Source organism: Rhinoraja longicauda, chromosome 35, assembly GCF_053455715.1.
Source record: "Rhinoraja longicauda isolate Sanriku21f chromosome 35, sRhiLon1.1, whole genome shotgun sequence".
NCBI classification, from domain to species: Eukaryota; Metazoa; Chordata; class Chondrichthyes; order Rajiformes; family Arhynchobatidae; genus Rhinoraja; species Rhinoraja longicauda.
This window is the reverse complement of record NC_135987.1, coordinates 22,394,236-22,411,149: the sequence shown is the minus strand read 5'-3', so window position 1 is coordinate 22,411,149 and position 16,914 is coordinate 22,394,236. Positions and strand designations below refer to the sequence as shown.

Sequence of the window (16,914 nt, the reverse complement as noted above, 5' to 3'; positions counted from 1 at the left end):
ACACACATATACACACACACACACACACACACACAGGTGGGGTTAGTTTAGACTGGCATCATGGTTGGTGCAGTCATGCTGGGCTGAAGGGCCTGTTCCTGTGCTGCACTGTTCTATGTCATTAAGGAGAGACTGAGTGGATAGTATACTTGAATTTAAATGAGAGAACTCATCAAAAGGTACAAAGTGCCTAAAGGCTTGGACAGATGTAGGATGCTTGCTATGATCAAACATGCTAATGATATGTTGCTGTGATATTTTCAAGAGAGAGTTGGATTTAGCTCTTAGGGCTAACGGAATCAAGGGATTTGGGGAGAAAGCAGGGTACTGATTGTGGATGATCAGCCATGATCATATTGAATGGCGGTGCTGGCTTGAAGGGCTGAATGGCCTACTCCTGCAACATTTTCTATGTTCTATGAGGATTCGAGAACAGGGAGAGGCACACATAAGTTGGTTATGACCGAGATGGAGAGAGTTCTTCCCTCAGAGGCGGTGATTCTGTGGAATTCTCTCTCCCAGACAGCTGTGGAAGCTCAGTCATTGTTTTAACATGATATTAACAGGCGGAGCAGAATAGGTCGAAAGTAAGGAGGGGAAGATTTAATAGGGAGCCGATTAAAAGAAAAAAAACATTCTTTTACACACATCGGGCGGTGGGTGTGTGGAATGAGATGCCGGGGGAGGTAAATACAACACAATAAATGTGCAATCAATTATCAGTTAGTCTGAGTAAACCAGACTGCAATGGTGTAAAAACCATGGTGGTACAAAGTCCAGAGTGGTTCAAAGGGTGGTGGTGTTGTGGTGGCTTAACTGGCTGAAGAGATAGTGTGGAGTGGGTGATGCAATAATACAATGTCAAATCAGGAATTAATTTGGTTTTAGCTTGGGTTAGTGTGTGGGATCGCTGGTCAGCGACGACTCGCACTGTATCTCTAAAACTAAACGAAAAAGTTAGAGATATGGCATGGAAACATCCCTTCAGCCCATCAAGTCCACACTGACCATCGATCATCCGTTCACACTGGTTCTGTGTTATCTCACTTTCTCTCCCTCTCACGACACACTCGGGACAATTTGCAGGGGGACAATTTGCAGGGGACCAATTTGCAGGGGGACAATTTGCAGGGGGACAATTTGCAGGGGGACAATTGACCTGCAAACCCCCACGTCGTTGGGATCTGGGAGGAAACCGGAGCACCCGGAGAAAGCCCATACAGTCACAGGAAAAACGTGCAAACTCCACACAGAAAGTACTGGAGATCAGGATGGAGTCCAGGTCTCTGGCACTGTACGGCAGCAACTCTAGTAACTGTGCTGCCCATGATTGATTGGATGGAGAAAGATTAAAGTGGAAATAAAACTGTTTTCAAATTGAAGCCAGAATCTGAATCAATAACACTATACTGATTAATCTGTGCAGGTTTTGCCTCCTGTGGCAGATTATGTTCCAGTTGTTCGCACAACATGCTACCATCCCTTTGACTAATCCTCAACTCAGATGACATTTTTGCAAAGCTGGCAGCCTGGACAATCCCTGCTGCATTTCCATTTCACCACCCACCTACTCTGACCATAAATTGCTGCTGCATTTGTACAAAGCATTAACAAATGCCAGTTAGCTTCTATGAATTAAATCTATTATCAATCAATTATCCAGCATTTTAAAATTGTTGCTGCTTCCTACCATAATCCCATATTTAAGGATGGATAAATAGCACTGTTTCAAACTAGCCACACATGCTGATATTTCATGTGCACAAGACTCTGAATATTCCCAATGTTATTCTTGCCCTTTATCCATCAAACATTTACAGCCTCATGAGAAGGCGTCATCGCATAAATAGGCATGGCAGTGCAGACTCACCGTTGTGTGAAGAGATGGTTTAACTGGTGGGATTGGAGGCGGGGCACTTGGTTTCACCATTCGATGCTAGGGTGAGGAAGAGAAAGCTTTAAATTCCTGTAACCATTTTAGAATCCAAAAGATATACAACAATTGAGGGGAGGGGGGAGAAAATTAATAGGCATGAGGGGCAAATACAAAATGGGATAAGTGTAGGACAAGTACAAATAGGGTTCTAACAGTTGGTGCAGGCTCACAAACTGGAGGCCTAAGCCTGAGCTTTACCATTACAATGCTGAGTATCGAGAGCACACACTTTGAGGCACAGCTGCTGCAGGCTGATGCATATTGTGGTTCTAGTCAGGGTGGAGTTCCAGCCACAGGTGGTTTCACATCCTGGGTAGATGCAGGAACTCATAAAGTGTGAACAAAACACCACTTTGGTTTACAGATACAGCATGGAAACAGGCCCTTCCACCCACCGGGTCCACGCCGACCAGTGATCACACGTACACTGGTTCTATCCCACACACTAGGGACAATTTACAGAAACCAATTAACCTGCAAACCTGCACGCCTTTGGAATGTGGGAGAAAACCGGAGCTCCCAGAAAAACCCCACGCGGTCACAGGGAGAACGTGCAAACTCCGTACAGACAGCACCTGTAGTCAGGATCAAACCTGGAGTTTAGGCTCTGTAAGGCAGCAACTCTACCTCTGTGCCACCCTTGTGCTTCTTCTGATGAATGACTGGCATGTGAAAGGGTAAGGGATGGAGAGATAGAGACCAGAGGGAAGCAGAAGGGACTGGGTTATCTTGGCATTATGTTTGGCACAGACATTGTGGGCTGAAGGACCTGTTCCCGTGTTCTTCCACGAGAGGGAAGCTCCAGTCATTTGGGTGGAGCATTGGCAGGTGAAGATCTCAAATCTCATAGCTCCTTAAACCAGTTGCAGTGAACCAGCATTTATGGTCCATTATATGTAATTAAAGGTTTATGGTCTAATGTTCACTTAAAGTAATTAAGAACGGGAACTGGCCATGACTAATCACACTGATGGCCAAACCAACTATTAAAGTGCAAACAAGCAGTTTATATCCAATTCCCAAAGTGGCGAAGTTCTGACATTCTCCTGAAGTATTTCTCAGTAATTCTATGCCACTTCGAGGAAGTGTTTGGGGCACTTTAATTTTCAAATAATTGCAGACGCAGATTTGACAAAGATGAATTATTTGATAAACTGTAAATATCGCATTAACCCAAAGTAACAGCTGCTATGTATTTGTGATAAATTCACGAGCGTCTATGCGAGAATATTTTACCTGCAATGACTTTGCTGCATTGTGTGGGGGACGGGTCTTGTCCACAAATGATTTTGGAGGCTACATGGAAATAAAACAAAAACTAAACTGTTTGGCTGATATTTGTACATAAAACTCTGTCAATAAGTTTCACTGATTAAAATGTTATGTATATTAATAGTTTAAGATATTTAGATGTTGTTTGTACATTGCCAACCAGCCCCTCTGATAATTAACTGATGCCTAGATTGCTACACAGGCCTGAACTCATGCAGTGAAGCTTCTCAACACTGATTTCTCCCACAGCTGAGGAGAATAACATGTGATCTCCGTTTACCATTTATCCATGTGCATCTGATAGAAAGCATTTAAAAGAATCAGTTAGAATGAGCAAGGAACTCAGTGGGCCATGCAGCATCTGTGGAGGGTTGGACAGAATGAAGGAGGACCCCAACCCAAAATAATATCTGTCCGTTCCCTCCACAGATGCTGCCTGACCTGCTGAGTTTCTCCAGCACTTTGTAGTTGACTCAAGGTTCCAGAATCTGCAGTCACTACAATCTGATCATCGTGTGTGATGTGGATGGATGGATGGAGGCCACTACATCTCATCAGGCTGGCCAAAGCCATACCTGGCTCCAACACCCACCATCTGCCTTTGTCCAGAGAGTCAAGTAGGTCATTGCTTCCAATCTTCAGCCCTTCTACTCATGTTGCAGCTGGTCGTTGAAACCCATCCCAGCAGTGTAAGGACCACCGGTGACTCAGCACTTTAACTCCCCCTCCCATTCCCACACTGACCTCTCTTGACCTGGGCCTCCTCCATTGTCAGAGTGAGGCCCAATGCAAATTGGAGGAACAGCACCTCATATTTAGCTTGGGCAGCTTGCACCTCAGCAGTATGAACATTGACTTCTCTAACTTCAAATAGCCCTTGCTTTCCCTCTCTCTCCATCCCCTCCCCTTCCCAGTTCTCCCACCAGTCTTACTGTCTCCGACTACATTCTATCTCTGTCCCACCCCCTTCCCGGACATCAGTCTGAAGAAGGGTCTCGAACCAAAACGTCACCCATTGCTTCTCTCCAGAGATGCTGCCTGTCCCGCTGAGTTACTGCAGCATTTTGTGTTCACCCCCAGTGCAAGGATGTACCTTCAGCAGGTGAGATGCAGTGGCTCATTATCTGCCCCATCAGAAACACTGCCTCGTTGGCAATGCACAGGTTCAGTATGGAGCAACACATGCAAGCTTACTGCAATGAGATGCACAGGTGAGTGGGCACAGGTGAGTGGGCACAGGTGAGTGGGCACAATGGGAGAGCCTTGTGGCGTTACCGGAGGAGCTTGGCGGCTGGGTATGACCGTGATCTGGAGGGGCTGCTCTTTTCTGGAGGCAGCCAGCAGCGCGTGTTCGACGGGCGTTCTCCGGCTGTTTGGGAGCACGGCTTTCGAGCCGCACCTGCCCTTTCCATCAACAAATATCGGGTTCGTCAGACCACACGAACTGGACCTTATTGGTCTGCAATGAAACAGAGACATTATTCCCAACATTTAAAGTCAATCAGTCAGCAGCTGTAACTCTGGCCTCTGCTACAGTAACAAGTCTCTGCCTCTTGTGGAATGACTGTCCTTGTAGAGTGGGCAGTGTGGCAGTGGCCTGGTCTGACTACTGGTAGTGAAGTATGTGTGGTTATCCTGTAGAGGGGGGTCTGTCTCACGAGCCCCAGCCCACCCACAACATTCCACAGCCTGACCAATGGTGTCTGATCGTCAGACATGGTGAAGCAGCTCACAAAGATGCAAATCGTTTAAAAAGTATCTATAGTTCAGAGATACAGCATGGAAACTGGTCTTTCGGCCCACCGAGTCCACCTTGACCATCAATCACCTGTTCACACTGGTTTTATGTTATCCCACTTTCTCATCCACTCACTAAACACTTGGGGGCAATTTACAGAGAATAATTGACCTACAAACCTGCACGTCTTTGGGATGTGGGAGGAAACCAGAGTACCCGGAGGAAACCCACGCAGTCACAGGGAAAGCATGCAAACTCCACACAGACAGCACCCAAGGTCAGGTTCGAACCCATTTCTCTGGTGCTGTGAGGCAGCAGCTCTACCAGCCGCACCTCTGTGCTGTTTGTAAATTTAGTAAATATAGATTTACCAAAACACCTTAAGTAATAGAAATTAACCTTTACATTTTAAATTGTAATATAAATGTGTGAAATGTGCACGAAGGTTCTTGTTCAAGCTGAGGGGTGACACTCCCCTCCACGGGATCAGCAGCTGGATGTGGTGGGCAGCCGAGGGGAGGGGAGGGGTACAGTCTGCCCAGTTTCCCCCCACACCCCCCATCATTCATACAACTATCTGCACTCTCTACATGACTGCTCCTCCAAAGGCTGGCTACTGGGGGCCTGACAAAGCCCCAAAGTGATCACCTCCTTCATTCTCCACGATGACCATATAGCCTGACTGGTGACTCCACCACAGTATCTTCTCCACATTTAGTTTAGTATATTATTGTCATGTGTACAGAGGTACAGTGAAAAAATGTTGTTTGTGTGCTACCCAGCCAAAGAAAATACTCTACATGATTACAATCAAGCTGTCCACAGGGCACAGATAAAGGAGAAAGGATGCAACATTTAGCACAAAGATATTGCACCCCCTGCAATGTTCCTCCAAGCATTAACCTTGATACACAACACCATTCATGTTACAAGGATCTGAAGAAGGGTCTCGACCTGAAACATCACCCATGCCTTCTCTCCAGAGATGCTGCCTGACCTGCTGAGTTACTCCAGCATCCTGTGTCTATCTTATGTTACAAGGGCCAGATGATTACTTCCTATTTCAGTGAAAAGGACAAATTCAACCTCTATCCATCACACGATTTCAACTCCAACTAAAACAAGGCTTGAGAAAAGATTTAGATCATGTATTAAAAGCACAAGCACTTCAGGCTAATTGAGAAGTGAGATAACTTTAATCAATAAATAAAAAGGTAATAAATGCTATTCTCAGATTCCAAACTCAATATCAAAATTCATACTAACTTTTATATGCACTGTAGCCTTCTTACCATTTTGCTGAACAAAGGTGAAACACAATAGATGTGTTTGATTTCTGCTCAGTAATTACCAGTGAATAGGAAGCACCTTTGTAGAGTGCAGAGCTGTAGCCAACTGGGCTGATGAGAATGGCTGCTACAAGCACGCAGAAACCAAATAACGATTGGCAGCTTCTACAAGACAAGGGGCAAACAGGGCATGGTGTGTTCTGGAGGGTTTACTCTGCATGCTCTCGGAACAGTGTGGGTTCTGGAGGGTTGACTCTACATGCTCTGGGAACAGTGTTGTGTTCTGGAGGGTTGACATGCTCTGGGAACAGTGTGTGTTCTGGAGGGTTGACATGCTCTGGGAACAGTGTGTGTTCTGGAGGGTTGACTCTACATGCTCTGGGAACAGTGTTGTGTTCTGGAGGGTTGACTCTACATGCTCTGGGAACAGTGTTATGCTCTGGGAACAGTGTTGTGTTCTGTAGGGTTGTCATGCTCTGGGAACAGTGTTGTGTTCTGGAGGGTTTACTCTGCATGCTCTGGGAACAGTGTGGGTTCTGGAGGGTTGACATGCTCTGGGAACAGTGCGTGTTCTGGAGGGTTGACATGCTCTGGGAACCGTGTGGGTTCTGGAGGGTTGACATGCTCTGGGAACAGTGTGGGCTCTGGAGAGTTGACATGCTCTGGGAACAGTGTGGGAACAGGGTTTACTCGACCTGAAAACAGCAGTGTACATGCCCCAGGCTCTTGAGCACAAGATCACAGGCTTGACGTCTCTCTGTACGACCCTCCCTACCCTCAGGTTCCACACCCTGAATGTCCAGAAATCTGTCAATATCTGTTTTGAATGACTAAGTCCCTGCAGCCTGATTGGCTGCAAAATCCCAAATATCTCACCGGAACAATTTATAGTAATTTATAGGAATTAAGAAGGATCTCGACCCGAAACGTCACCCATTCCTTCTCTCCAGAGATGCTGCCTGTCCCCCGAGTTACTCCAGCATTTTGTCTACCTTCGATTTAAACCAGCATCTGCAGTTCTTTCCAACCCAGGAATTAAGTTGTAGCGGCACGGTGGCGCAGCGGGTAAACTGCTGCCTTACAGCGCCAGAGAACCAGCGCCAGAGAACCAGCGCCAGAGGACCAGCGCCAGAGGACCAGCGCCAGAGGACCAGCGCCAGAGGACCAGCGCCAGAGAACCAGCGCCAGAGAACCAGCGCCAGAGAACCAGCGCCAGAGAACCAGCGCCAGAGAACCAGCTTCAATCCTGCCCCCGGGCGCTGTCTGTTTGGAGGTTGTATGTTCTCCCTGTGACCATGTGGGTTTTCTCTGGGTGCCCTGGTTTCCTCCTACATCCCAAAGACGTGGACGTTTGTAGGTTAATTGGTTGCGGTAACAATTGTAAATAGTCCCAGGTGTGCTTAGGATAGTGCTGGTGTACGCAGTGACCACTGGTCGGCACGGACTCAGTTATCTAAAGTTTTAAATGAATGCAACACTTGAATTTTGATCTAAAGTTTGGTTTGGATCTATAATAATGTAGAGATACTGAAGCTCATCTTTGCTTCTCCACTTTATCAAGAGAACAAAGACATTTATCACATTAAAAACAAAATTCTGTGGTTAATCCACAGGAAATGGGTTGTGAAATGAAACGTCAATGCAAAGTGGAAGTTTTGTTCATATGAAATCAATGACTAACCACTGTGGGCAAGGCAGGACCACCGTGGGCAAGGCAGGACCACCGTGGGCAAGGCAGGACCACCGTGGGCAAGGCAGGACCACCGTGGGCAAGGCAGGACCACCGTGGGCAAGGCAGGACCACCGTGGGCAAGGCAGGACCACCGTGGGCACTGCAGATCCACCGTGGGCACTACAGATCCACTGTGGGCAAGGCAGGACCACTGTGGACGCTGCAGATCCAGTGTGGCCACTGCAGATCCAGTGTGGCCACTGCAGATCCAGTGTGGCCACTGCAGATCCAGTGTGGCCACTGCAGATCCAGTGTGGCCACTGCAGATCCAGTGTGGACACTACAGATCCAGTGTGGCCACTGCAGATCCAGTGTGGACACTACAGATCCAGTGTGGACGCATGCATTCACTTTTGTCGCCATTTCCTTGGGCCGTTACAGGCAGACGCAGAGTAATGATGAGCTGCTGTAGACGTGCGAGGGGCAGGTGAGGCCTGTCTGAGACAGGTAGGTGTGGGAGGGGGGGCACCTGTGGGGGTCTACATCTGCAGGTCACACAGACTCAGGAGTGCATGGGATGTTGGTCATACACCTCATACACAAGGAACTGCAGATGTTGTTTTACCAAAGTGCTGGAGTAACTCAGTGGGCAGGCCACGTATCAGCATGTCTGGAGAACATGGACAGGTGACGTGTGGGATTGCGACTCTGTACTGGAATGAGCAGGGTTGGAAGTTCACAACCTTGTCCCAAGTTGAATGAAGGTGGGCAACTTCAGATGAGGTAGAAGCTCAAATGTTCACATATAAAATAAATCTAACTCTGTACCAAGGAAACCTCTAGTGGGTTGGAACAAAGTGACTGCATGTGACCACAGTGTTAGTCATCGATTTCATTCGAACAAAACTTCCAGTTTGTATTTCCTTGTAATTTTTATTTCAGAACTCACTTCCCGTAGATTAACCACAGATTTAAAAAAACACAATAAATGTATTTTGTTCTCCTGGTTGAGTGGAGAAACAAAGATGACCACATTTGCTTCAGTATCTCTGAATTATTGCTGATTCAACCAAGCCTCATGATCACAGTTAAAGTGTAGCTTTTATTTTAAACTCAATTCGCAGCTCACTACAGAGTGTTCTGGTGGGATCTTTGGCATTTTGTAACCAGTCAGATGACAGAGGAACAGTCACTGTTCATTCAAAACAGAGATCAACAGATTTCTGTGCCATTGAGGATGTGGGGGTGGTGCAGAGAAACGCAAGCGATCCAAGGTCAGCCGCCATTTGTGGGATGTGGGAATGTGAGAATGTGCGCATGAGCCTGGATGTTCTTCAAATGGATACGTTGGATTAAGTACTCATAATTCTAGAAAAGTACTGCTGACTTCTTCGAATTCCATGGGACTTCTCCTGCGTCCACAAAATCTCCAAATTACTGAGCGATATTAAACGTAAATTACGTGGTGTAAAAGTGTTCAATAACTTGGGGAAATAAATCAGTACTCACATTTAATAAATCAGTACTTACATTTAATAAATCAGTACTCACATTTAATAAATCAGTACTCACATTTTTTTGATGTATTTTTTCATTAAGCATCCTTTGTAATATAGAAGACCGCCACTTATGAGAATGAGTAGACCAATGAAAGGCACCAGCACGCAGACGACAATGATTGTCACACCATCGCTCACTGGAAAGGAAATTACAAATTAACTCAACTTTATCACGTCAGCTGTTCAAACTGTTCAGGCAGAGCAGAGTGCGAGATTAACGGCAGTCCCCAAAACTCCAAGCCCCATGACAAAACCTGCTGGTGTTTATCGACAGCAAGTACATAGTGGAACTGTCCACATCATGGGGGCGAGACAACACTAAATCACCTGTGGCTTCTCATGGAACGGACTTCCAAACATCTACACACGAGGGAAGCGGGGAAAATATTCACTGAACATGGGCAAGAGACAACATGGACTAAGCTAGTTGGCAAGGAGCGTTTTTCTTTGGTATGTTGCCAGATTACATCGTGAACAGCTGGCTTTTACATTCAAGCTTTGAGCCCCTCCCCAGACACAGAGTCCCCATCAGGCCACTCATAACCTGGTGCCAAGATCAGAGTCACACAGCGATCAGCTATGAAACCATCCACATCACAGGTTACTACTGGGGTCAATGTGAACATTAGCATGGTGGGACAGAGTCCTCAATCTGCTGAAGACGTGCCTCAATAAACATGAACCCCTCGGGATTGACATCCATGGTCCAGGTGCTGGAACAAGCGGTCAATGCGATCGGTCACCATAAGGCTTAGGATCTGAATTAGGCCATTCAGCCCATTGAGTCTACTCTGCCATTCAATCATGGTTGATCTACTCTTCCCATTCTGCTGCCTTCTCCCTATAATCTTTGGCACCTGATCCAGATTGGTTTGGGTGGACATGGTGGGCCAAATGGCCTGTTCCCATGCTGTACGTCTCAGTGACCCAGTGATTGCCTGGTCCATGTGTGGGCGTGGGAAGCTGGTGCTGGGAGGGGAGGTAGGAAAGGCTGAGTACGTGTGGTTGAGGTACAGCGAGTGCTGGCTGGATTCTTACCTGGCAGGCCATCCTTCCTCATGGCACAGTCTGGCTTTGCCCAGCCTGGGTCACAGTGACAGACTCCCTGGTGGTTGCAAACCTTCAAGACAGCAAAATTGGGATCAAGGTGGAATAAATGGAGAATAACAGCACCTTCACGGTCCAAGTGCTACTCTCAGCGCGTCCCCATGCACTGCACATTCCGACCCATCCACAGAGAGCACTGTCCACCTGCAGTCCCCTAGTGGCCAGGTGTACCTGCCCCGTGGCAGTGACCAGCTGTACCTGCCCTGTGGCAGTGGCCAGGTGTATCTGCCCTGCGGCAGTGGCCAGGTGTACCTGCCCTATATCTGCCCCGTGGCAGCGACCAGCTGTACCTGCCCTGTGGCAGTGGCCAGGTGTACCTGCCCTGTAGCAGTGGCCAGGTGTACCTGCCCTGTAGCAGTGGCCAGGACCTAAACCAGCAGCACCACATCCCTGCACTCTCTCTGAAGAAGAACAACACCTGTTCAAGGTGGAGAACTCTCCAAAAGGCTGATGAAAGCAGATTGAACAATTACATCAAGCTGGATAGAGTGCAGAGATCATTTACGAGGGTGTTGCTGAGACTCGAGGGGCCTGAGCTACAGGGAGAGGTTGAGCAGGCTGGGACTTTATTCCTTGGAGATTAGGAGGATGAGGTATGATCTTAAAGAGGTGTAGAAAATCGCAAGGGGAATAGATCGGGTGAACGCACAGTGTCTTTTACCAGGGTAAGGGAATCAAGAAACAGAGGACAGAGGTTTAAGGTGAGAGGATGAAATGTTTAATAGGAACCTGAGGGGCAACTTTTCCACACAGAGGGTGGTGGGTGTATGGAACAAGCTGCCAGAAGTGGAGGCAGTTGAGGCACGGACTATCACAACATTTAAGAGAGACTTGGACATACATGGATGGACAGGTTTAGGCGGATATATATGGGCAGATGTGGGTAAATGGGGCTGGTGTCGATGGGGCCTCTTGGTCAGCTTGTGCCCGTGCTGTGTGACTCCATGTTACAATATCACAGACGTGGAGTAAAAACAAATCTCCATCGTTCCGCGGTTATTGTTACTCATCCTCCAGTCAGTGGGAACAATTTCTATTCGAACCCTTCAGGATGTGAAGGGACTGGGACAGCTCACTGTGGCAACAAACCCTGACAGTCACTTGTACCGAGGCGGCAGGGCCTACCCCATGCTGGTTGCATTTCCTGGAGCAGTTCAGTGATCCGTACAGCTGGAGACTCTGGCACTGACCATCGTAACACACCTGGTGATTAAATAAATCACACTTAATACAGATAACACTTAATACAGATCACACTTGTTACATCCAGAGTAACAACAATCCCAACAGCCAGTTTACACAATGTGGTGGAACCGCCCTGTAACGTTCCTGTAACGGGCCCCTGTAACCAGGATCAACACTGGCCCTGGTAATCAGTGCCTATTACCGGGCCCCTGTAACCTGTCCCTGTAACCGGCCCCCGTTACCGGGATCAACACTGGCCCTAGTAACCAGTGCCTATTACCGGGCCCCTGTTACCGGCCCCTGTAACCGGCCCCTGTAACCGGCCCCTGTTACCGGGATCAACACTGACCCTGGTAATCAGTGCCTGTAACCAGAGCCTATAACCAACCCCTGTTACCGGCCCCTGTAACCGGCCCATTACTGGGCCTGCAATCTCGTGATTGCTCCTGACACCAGCCGCCAGTCTCTCACCATCTCATGTCCACATTTGGTGCCCGTGGCCACGTGTCCAGGGTCGGCCACTCCGGGTCTCTGGTCAGTCAGTGTTGCGACCTTACACAGGAGGTTGTGGTTCAGTTCCACTTCATACTTTGCTTGAGTTACGGGAAACTTGCTCCCTCCAACACAGTGCATTTTACCACATTTTATATCTCTGCAAAAAAAAAAAAGTCAGCCTTGAAGAATCCAACCGCAGAAGATGCTGGTTCTAGTGTAATCTCAGTCACCAACTAATCTACCCCTTAAAGACATTTCCTGAAGTGGGATCAAGGCATTATTGGGACATGCAGCATGTGGTCGGGCGCATGGTATTGACGTGGCTGTAATGCGGCGCGGTGGTGCAGTGGTAGAGTTGCTGCCTCACAGCACCAGAGTCCCTGGTTCCATCTTGACTACAGCTGCTGTCTGTGTGGAGTTTGAACGTTTTCCCCGTGACACCCGTGGGTTTTCTATGGGATCTCTGGTTTCCTCCCACATTCCAAAGTCATGCGGGTTTGTCAGTTAATTCCCTTGGTATAAATGTAAATTGGCCCCAATATGTAGGATAGCATAGATCGCTGGTTGGTGTGGATTCGATGGGCCAAAGAGCCTATTTACATGCTGTATCTCTAAACTAAACACCAGACCATTGGATGGGAATTTTCAGCAAGTGTGTGCGACTGGTGGGGTGTAATGCACAGCAGTTAGTTAATGCTTACTGCTGTTTAATACATCTGATGTCCCACCCAGCTGGTTCATGCTTACTTTGTCCGACAGGCTTCATGACCGTAGCTAGTTGCTCTGCAATAAAGGTACTTATTTCCTATCTCATTCTGCTGGAAGCAGACGTTTGGAGCCACTGCTGCACCTGTAAACATCAGGAGATAATCCTCATCAGCAGCGTCATTACTGCACACCAAAGAAAGACATTGCAGATGAAATGTGCTGGAGACCGTGGGGTAGAGGTTGCTGCAAGAAACGGTCATGGTTCATTATTGTCACGTGTACAGATACAGTGGAACTTTGTTAGCCCGCTATCCTGCCAGATCAGGTCATGCTGTGCAAATGCAGCACAAACTATCCTAGTGGGAACATCCTCTCCCCACCACAGTGGGTGCGACCGGTACCGAGGGAACCTGATGGATCACCCCCCCTGAGGGGGACGGATCGGGGAAGCCTCTTCCTCAGGGAACTGTGGCAGCAGAGGCATTATCAATGTTCAGGGTGGAGACTGGCTGGTGCAGGGAATGGTCCTGCCCCAACAGCTGGCACACCTGGCCCTGCCCTGGAACAGCTGGCAAATCTGGCCCTTCCCTGGCCCACCTGTCCCTGCCCTGGAACAGCTGGCACATCTGGCCCCGGCACACCTGGCCCTTCCCTGGCACATCTGGCTCTGCCCTGGAACAGCTGGCCCATCTGGCCCTTCCCTGGCCCACCTGTCCCTGCCCTGGAACAGCTGGCCCTGTTCTGGAACACCTGGCCCTGTCCTGGAACACCTGGCCTTGCCCTGGAACAGCTGGCACATCTGGCCCTTCCCTGGCCCACCTGTCCCTGCCCTGGAACAGCTGTCCCTGTCCTGGAACAGCTGGCCCTGTCCTGGAACACCTGGCCCTGGTCCACACCAGGCGTTGCACCAGGCGACATTGTTGGGAACGAGGTGATGGTGAGACATCCTGCTCCACAGCTGGAACACCGTGAGCTCCTGAACAGATGTTGCTCCACAGCTGGAACACCCTGAGCTCCTGAACAGATGTTGCTCACAGCTGTTCCCTTTGCTAATGCCAACTTTCATTGAAAAGATATGTTCAGTTTTTATTTTAATGTTTCTCCATAATCTCTAGCACAAGGGTTTTAATGTTGTGCAACAGACCAGCGCTGGTTAACAGGGTGAAGTGTAAGTCGCAGTCTAGGGTGAACATGCAGGAACCCCCACAAGCCCAGCCTTGATTGCAAACCCCTCTGCTTCACCGGCCCCCACAAACAGGCACAACTATCACTGGCCACAGAGTCAATAACACAAGGAGCACCAACGGCCACTCGGCCCCTCAAACCTGTTCTGCCCTCCAGTCAGACCATGGGCTGTCCACTCAGCTCCATCCCACACCCCTTGGCTCCCCTGTGATTAATGGTCAGCGCGGACTCGGTGGGCTGAAGGGCCTGTTTCTGTGCTGTACCTCAAAATAAACTAAAAGGAATCAAAAATATATATAAATAATCTAAAAATAATCTAATGTGATTGGATAGCACCCAGAACAACTTCTCATCGAATTTCTGTACACGTGACAATATTCTAAGCCTATAACAATATGTCGATCGGCACTAGCATGTGGGTGATAATGTAGCCTGGAATGAGAGTGGGAGCCATGCAAACACGGACCTCCCACGCGTGACTGGACCCATGCAAACACGGACCTCCCACGCGTGACTGGGCCCATGCAAACACGGACCTCCCACGCGTGACTGGACCATGCAAACACGGCCTCCCGCACATGCCATACCGGCTGTGCACACGTGACTAGGATTCACACGTGACTGGGATTTACACGCGAGTGGATGCATGTACCACGCTGGCCGCCCACACGTGCATTACCTGGTCCCCACAGTGCACTGCACTGGTGCTGGTGCATGGGGCACTGCCCGTTGTAGCAGTAACCCTGGCCGCCGCTGCAGGGGGAGCCGTTCATGGCGAAGACATCGTCTGGGCAGCGGCTGCTCTGCCCGTCACAGTAGTCAGGAAGGTCACAGTCGTGGTTCACAGCTCTGCACATCTGCCCCGCTGCACGGAACTGCATGGGAACAACACACGTCACGTACACACACGCAGAAGACACGTCCCGCGGCACACGGACAAACCTCCTCCGCTCAGTTAACAGGGCACCTCTCCAATTCCATCACCAGCCACTCAGTTCCAGCCACTCCAGGCTCTTGCCTTCTCCCCGCAACCCTTGACACCTTTACTAAACAAAAATCTGTCAATCTCTGTTTTAAAAAATCCATTAACTTGGCCTCCACAGCCGTCTGTGGCAATGAATTCCACAGATTCACCACCCTCTAGAGAAATTCCTCCTCATCGCCTTCCTAAAGGACCATCCTTTAATTCTGAGGCTGTGCCCTCTGGTCCTGGACTCTCCCACTAGTGGAAACATCCTCTCCACATCCACTCTGTCCAGGCCTTTCACGATTCGGTAACTTTCAATGAGATTTTCCCCTCTTGCTTCTAAACTCAGATCTATGGCCCACGTGCTCACATTCCCCAGATGCTGTCTGACCAGCGGCCGATGGACTTCCTTGTGTCTGCTGGGTTTGAGCAACACTTTACAGGGAGTAAGCTTTGCCCCAGATTGGTCGGGACCCTCGATTACATTAATTACACGGGGATCTTTACCAATTGCAACAACTTGCACATCGACAGTGCCATTAAACTTAATGTTTGGGTACAAGACCATAATAGAATACTGTAACTTGCACAGCCTGTTAGGAAGTGAGTACATCGACACAGAGCTCAGCAGTGGTTGACCAAAGTGAACCTTTGTTAACCCCAGAAACCTGGTTAGCCAGGGATGGTGGGCTGCGCTCTGATGAAAATACCTGGTTTGTGTTAACCTCTATTAACAAAGCTGTATCAAGTTCCAACATGAAAGATTATATTCAACATGATTTTCTTTTTTAAAAGATAGTTTATAAAATGTTCCTGGATTCTTGTAGAGTTTATGTTCATTTGCAAAGGAAAAGATCGGACAAAAGGCAAAAAGAAAACTCATTTGTTAAAATTACTCCAACTCTGATTGCACTTTCGGTCTGAGGCAGGAACTTGCCCATGAAAGGTCTAGACCCGAAATGTCACCCATTCCCTCTCTCCACAGATGCTGCCTGTCCCGCTGAGTTACTCCAGCACTCGATGTAACGTCACCCATTCCCTCTCTCCACAGATACTGCCTGTCCCGCTGAGTTACTCCAGCATTTTGTGTCTATCTTGCCCATGAATAAGCTGTTCAACATCATTGAGCAAGTGCTGACAAACTCCCTTCTCCTGCACTAATTGTCCTGTCAATGTTCAGCCAACCAGTGCCTCTGGTCAGGGGTCTGTACAAGGTACATCATTGGCAGCCACATATCAAGGAAGGAACTGCAGATGCTGCTTTAAACCGAAGGTAGACACAAAATGCTGGAGTAACTCAGCGGGTCAGGCAGCATCTCTAGAGAGAAGGAATGGGTGACATTTCGGGTCGAGACCCTTCTTCAGACTGGCAGTAGCGGCCAGGTATTGGGGCAATGTTATTTCTGTGCGCTCAGTGAGGATGAGAGAGGGTTGCGTTGGTACCTGGCAGTTGCGACAGCATTCCCCCTCCCAACATGCCGCTCCCTCCTTCAGTTTGCAGGTGGTGGCGTTGCAGCACGGATTGGTGCATTCCTGCAACAGTAACGCAGCGTTACACGGCAACACAATAGCTACAAACCTCGGCAACATCAGCGCCCCATCGATGTGACCCCAACCTTGCAGCAGAATGTTCTCCAGCCCAGCCGGTGATGACCGCTGAGGGCCACGGACTCTGCCCGGGGCAAGAGGGCTATGGGAACAGCCACACCACACAGCTCTGCACACAGTGTGCAGCCCCAGGCCACCAAGCACAGTCACGAGTGAGGGGGGGGGGGGGGTTGGGGTGAGGGGGGGGGGTGGG

The 16,914-nt window shown here is 48.8% G+C and overlaps 1 protein-coding gene across 1 annotated transcript in view; it reads right to left on the bottom strand.

The window, feature by feature from the left end:
* adam8a (ADAM metallopeptidase domain 8a) overlaps positions 1 to 16,914 on the bottom strand; it is a 33,111-nt gene that overhangs the window by 5,271 nt on the left and 10,926 nt on the right. The window contains exons 12-21 of the mRNA XM_078428361.1: positions 16,557 to 16,646; positions 14,826 to 15,021; positions 13,001 to 13,103; positions 12,230 to 12,410; positions 11,699 to 11,776; positions 10,505 to 10,586; positions 9,480 to 9,603; positions 4,484 to 4,667; positions 3,173 to 3,232; positions 1,871 to 1,936 (exon numbers count right to left, since the gene is read on the bottom strand). Of these exons, the coding sequence (XP_078284487.1) occupies positions 1,871 to 1,936; positions 3,173 to 3,232; positions 4,484 to 4,667; positions 9,480 to 9,603; positions 10,505 to 10,586; positions 11,699 to 11,776; positions 12,230 to 12,410; positions 13,001 to 13,103; positions 14,826 to 15,021; positions 16,557 to 16,646 (1,164 nt within the window). The remainder of the gene's footprint in view (positions 1 to 1,870; positions 1,937 to 3,172; positions 3,233 to 4,483; positions 4,668 to 9,479; positions 9,604 to 10,504; positions 10,587 to 11,698; positions 11,777 to 12,229; positions 12,411 to 13,000; positions 13,104 to 14,825; positions 15,022 to 16,556; positions 16,647 to 16,914) is intronic.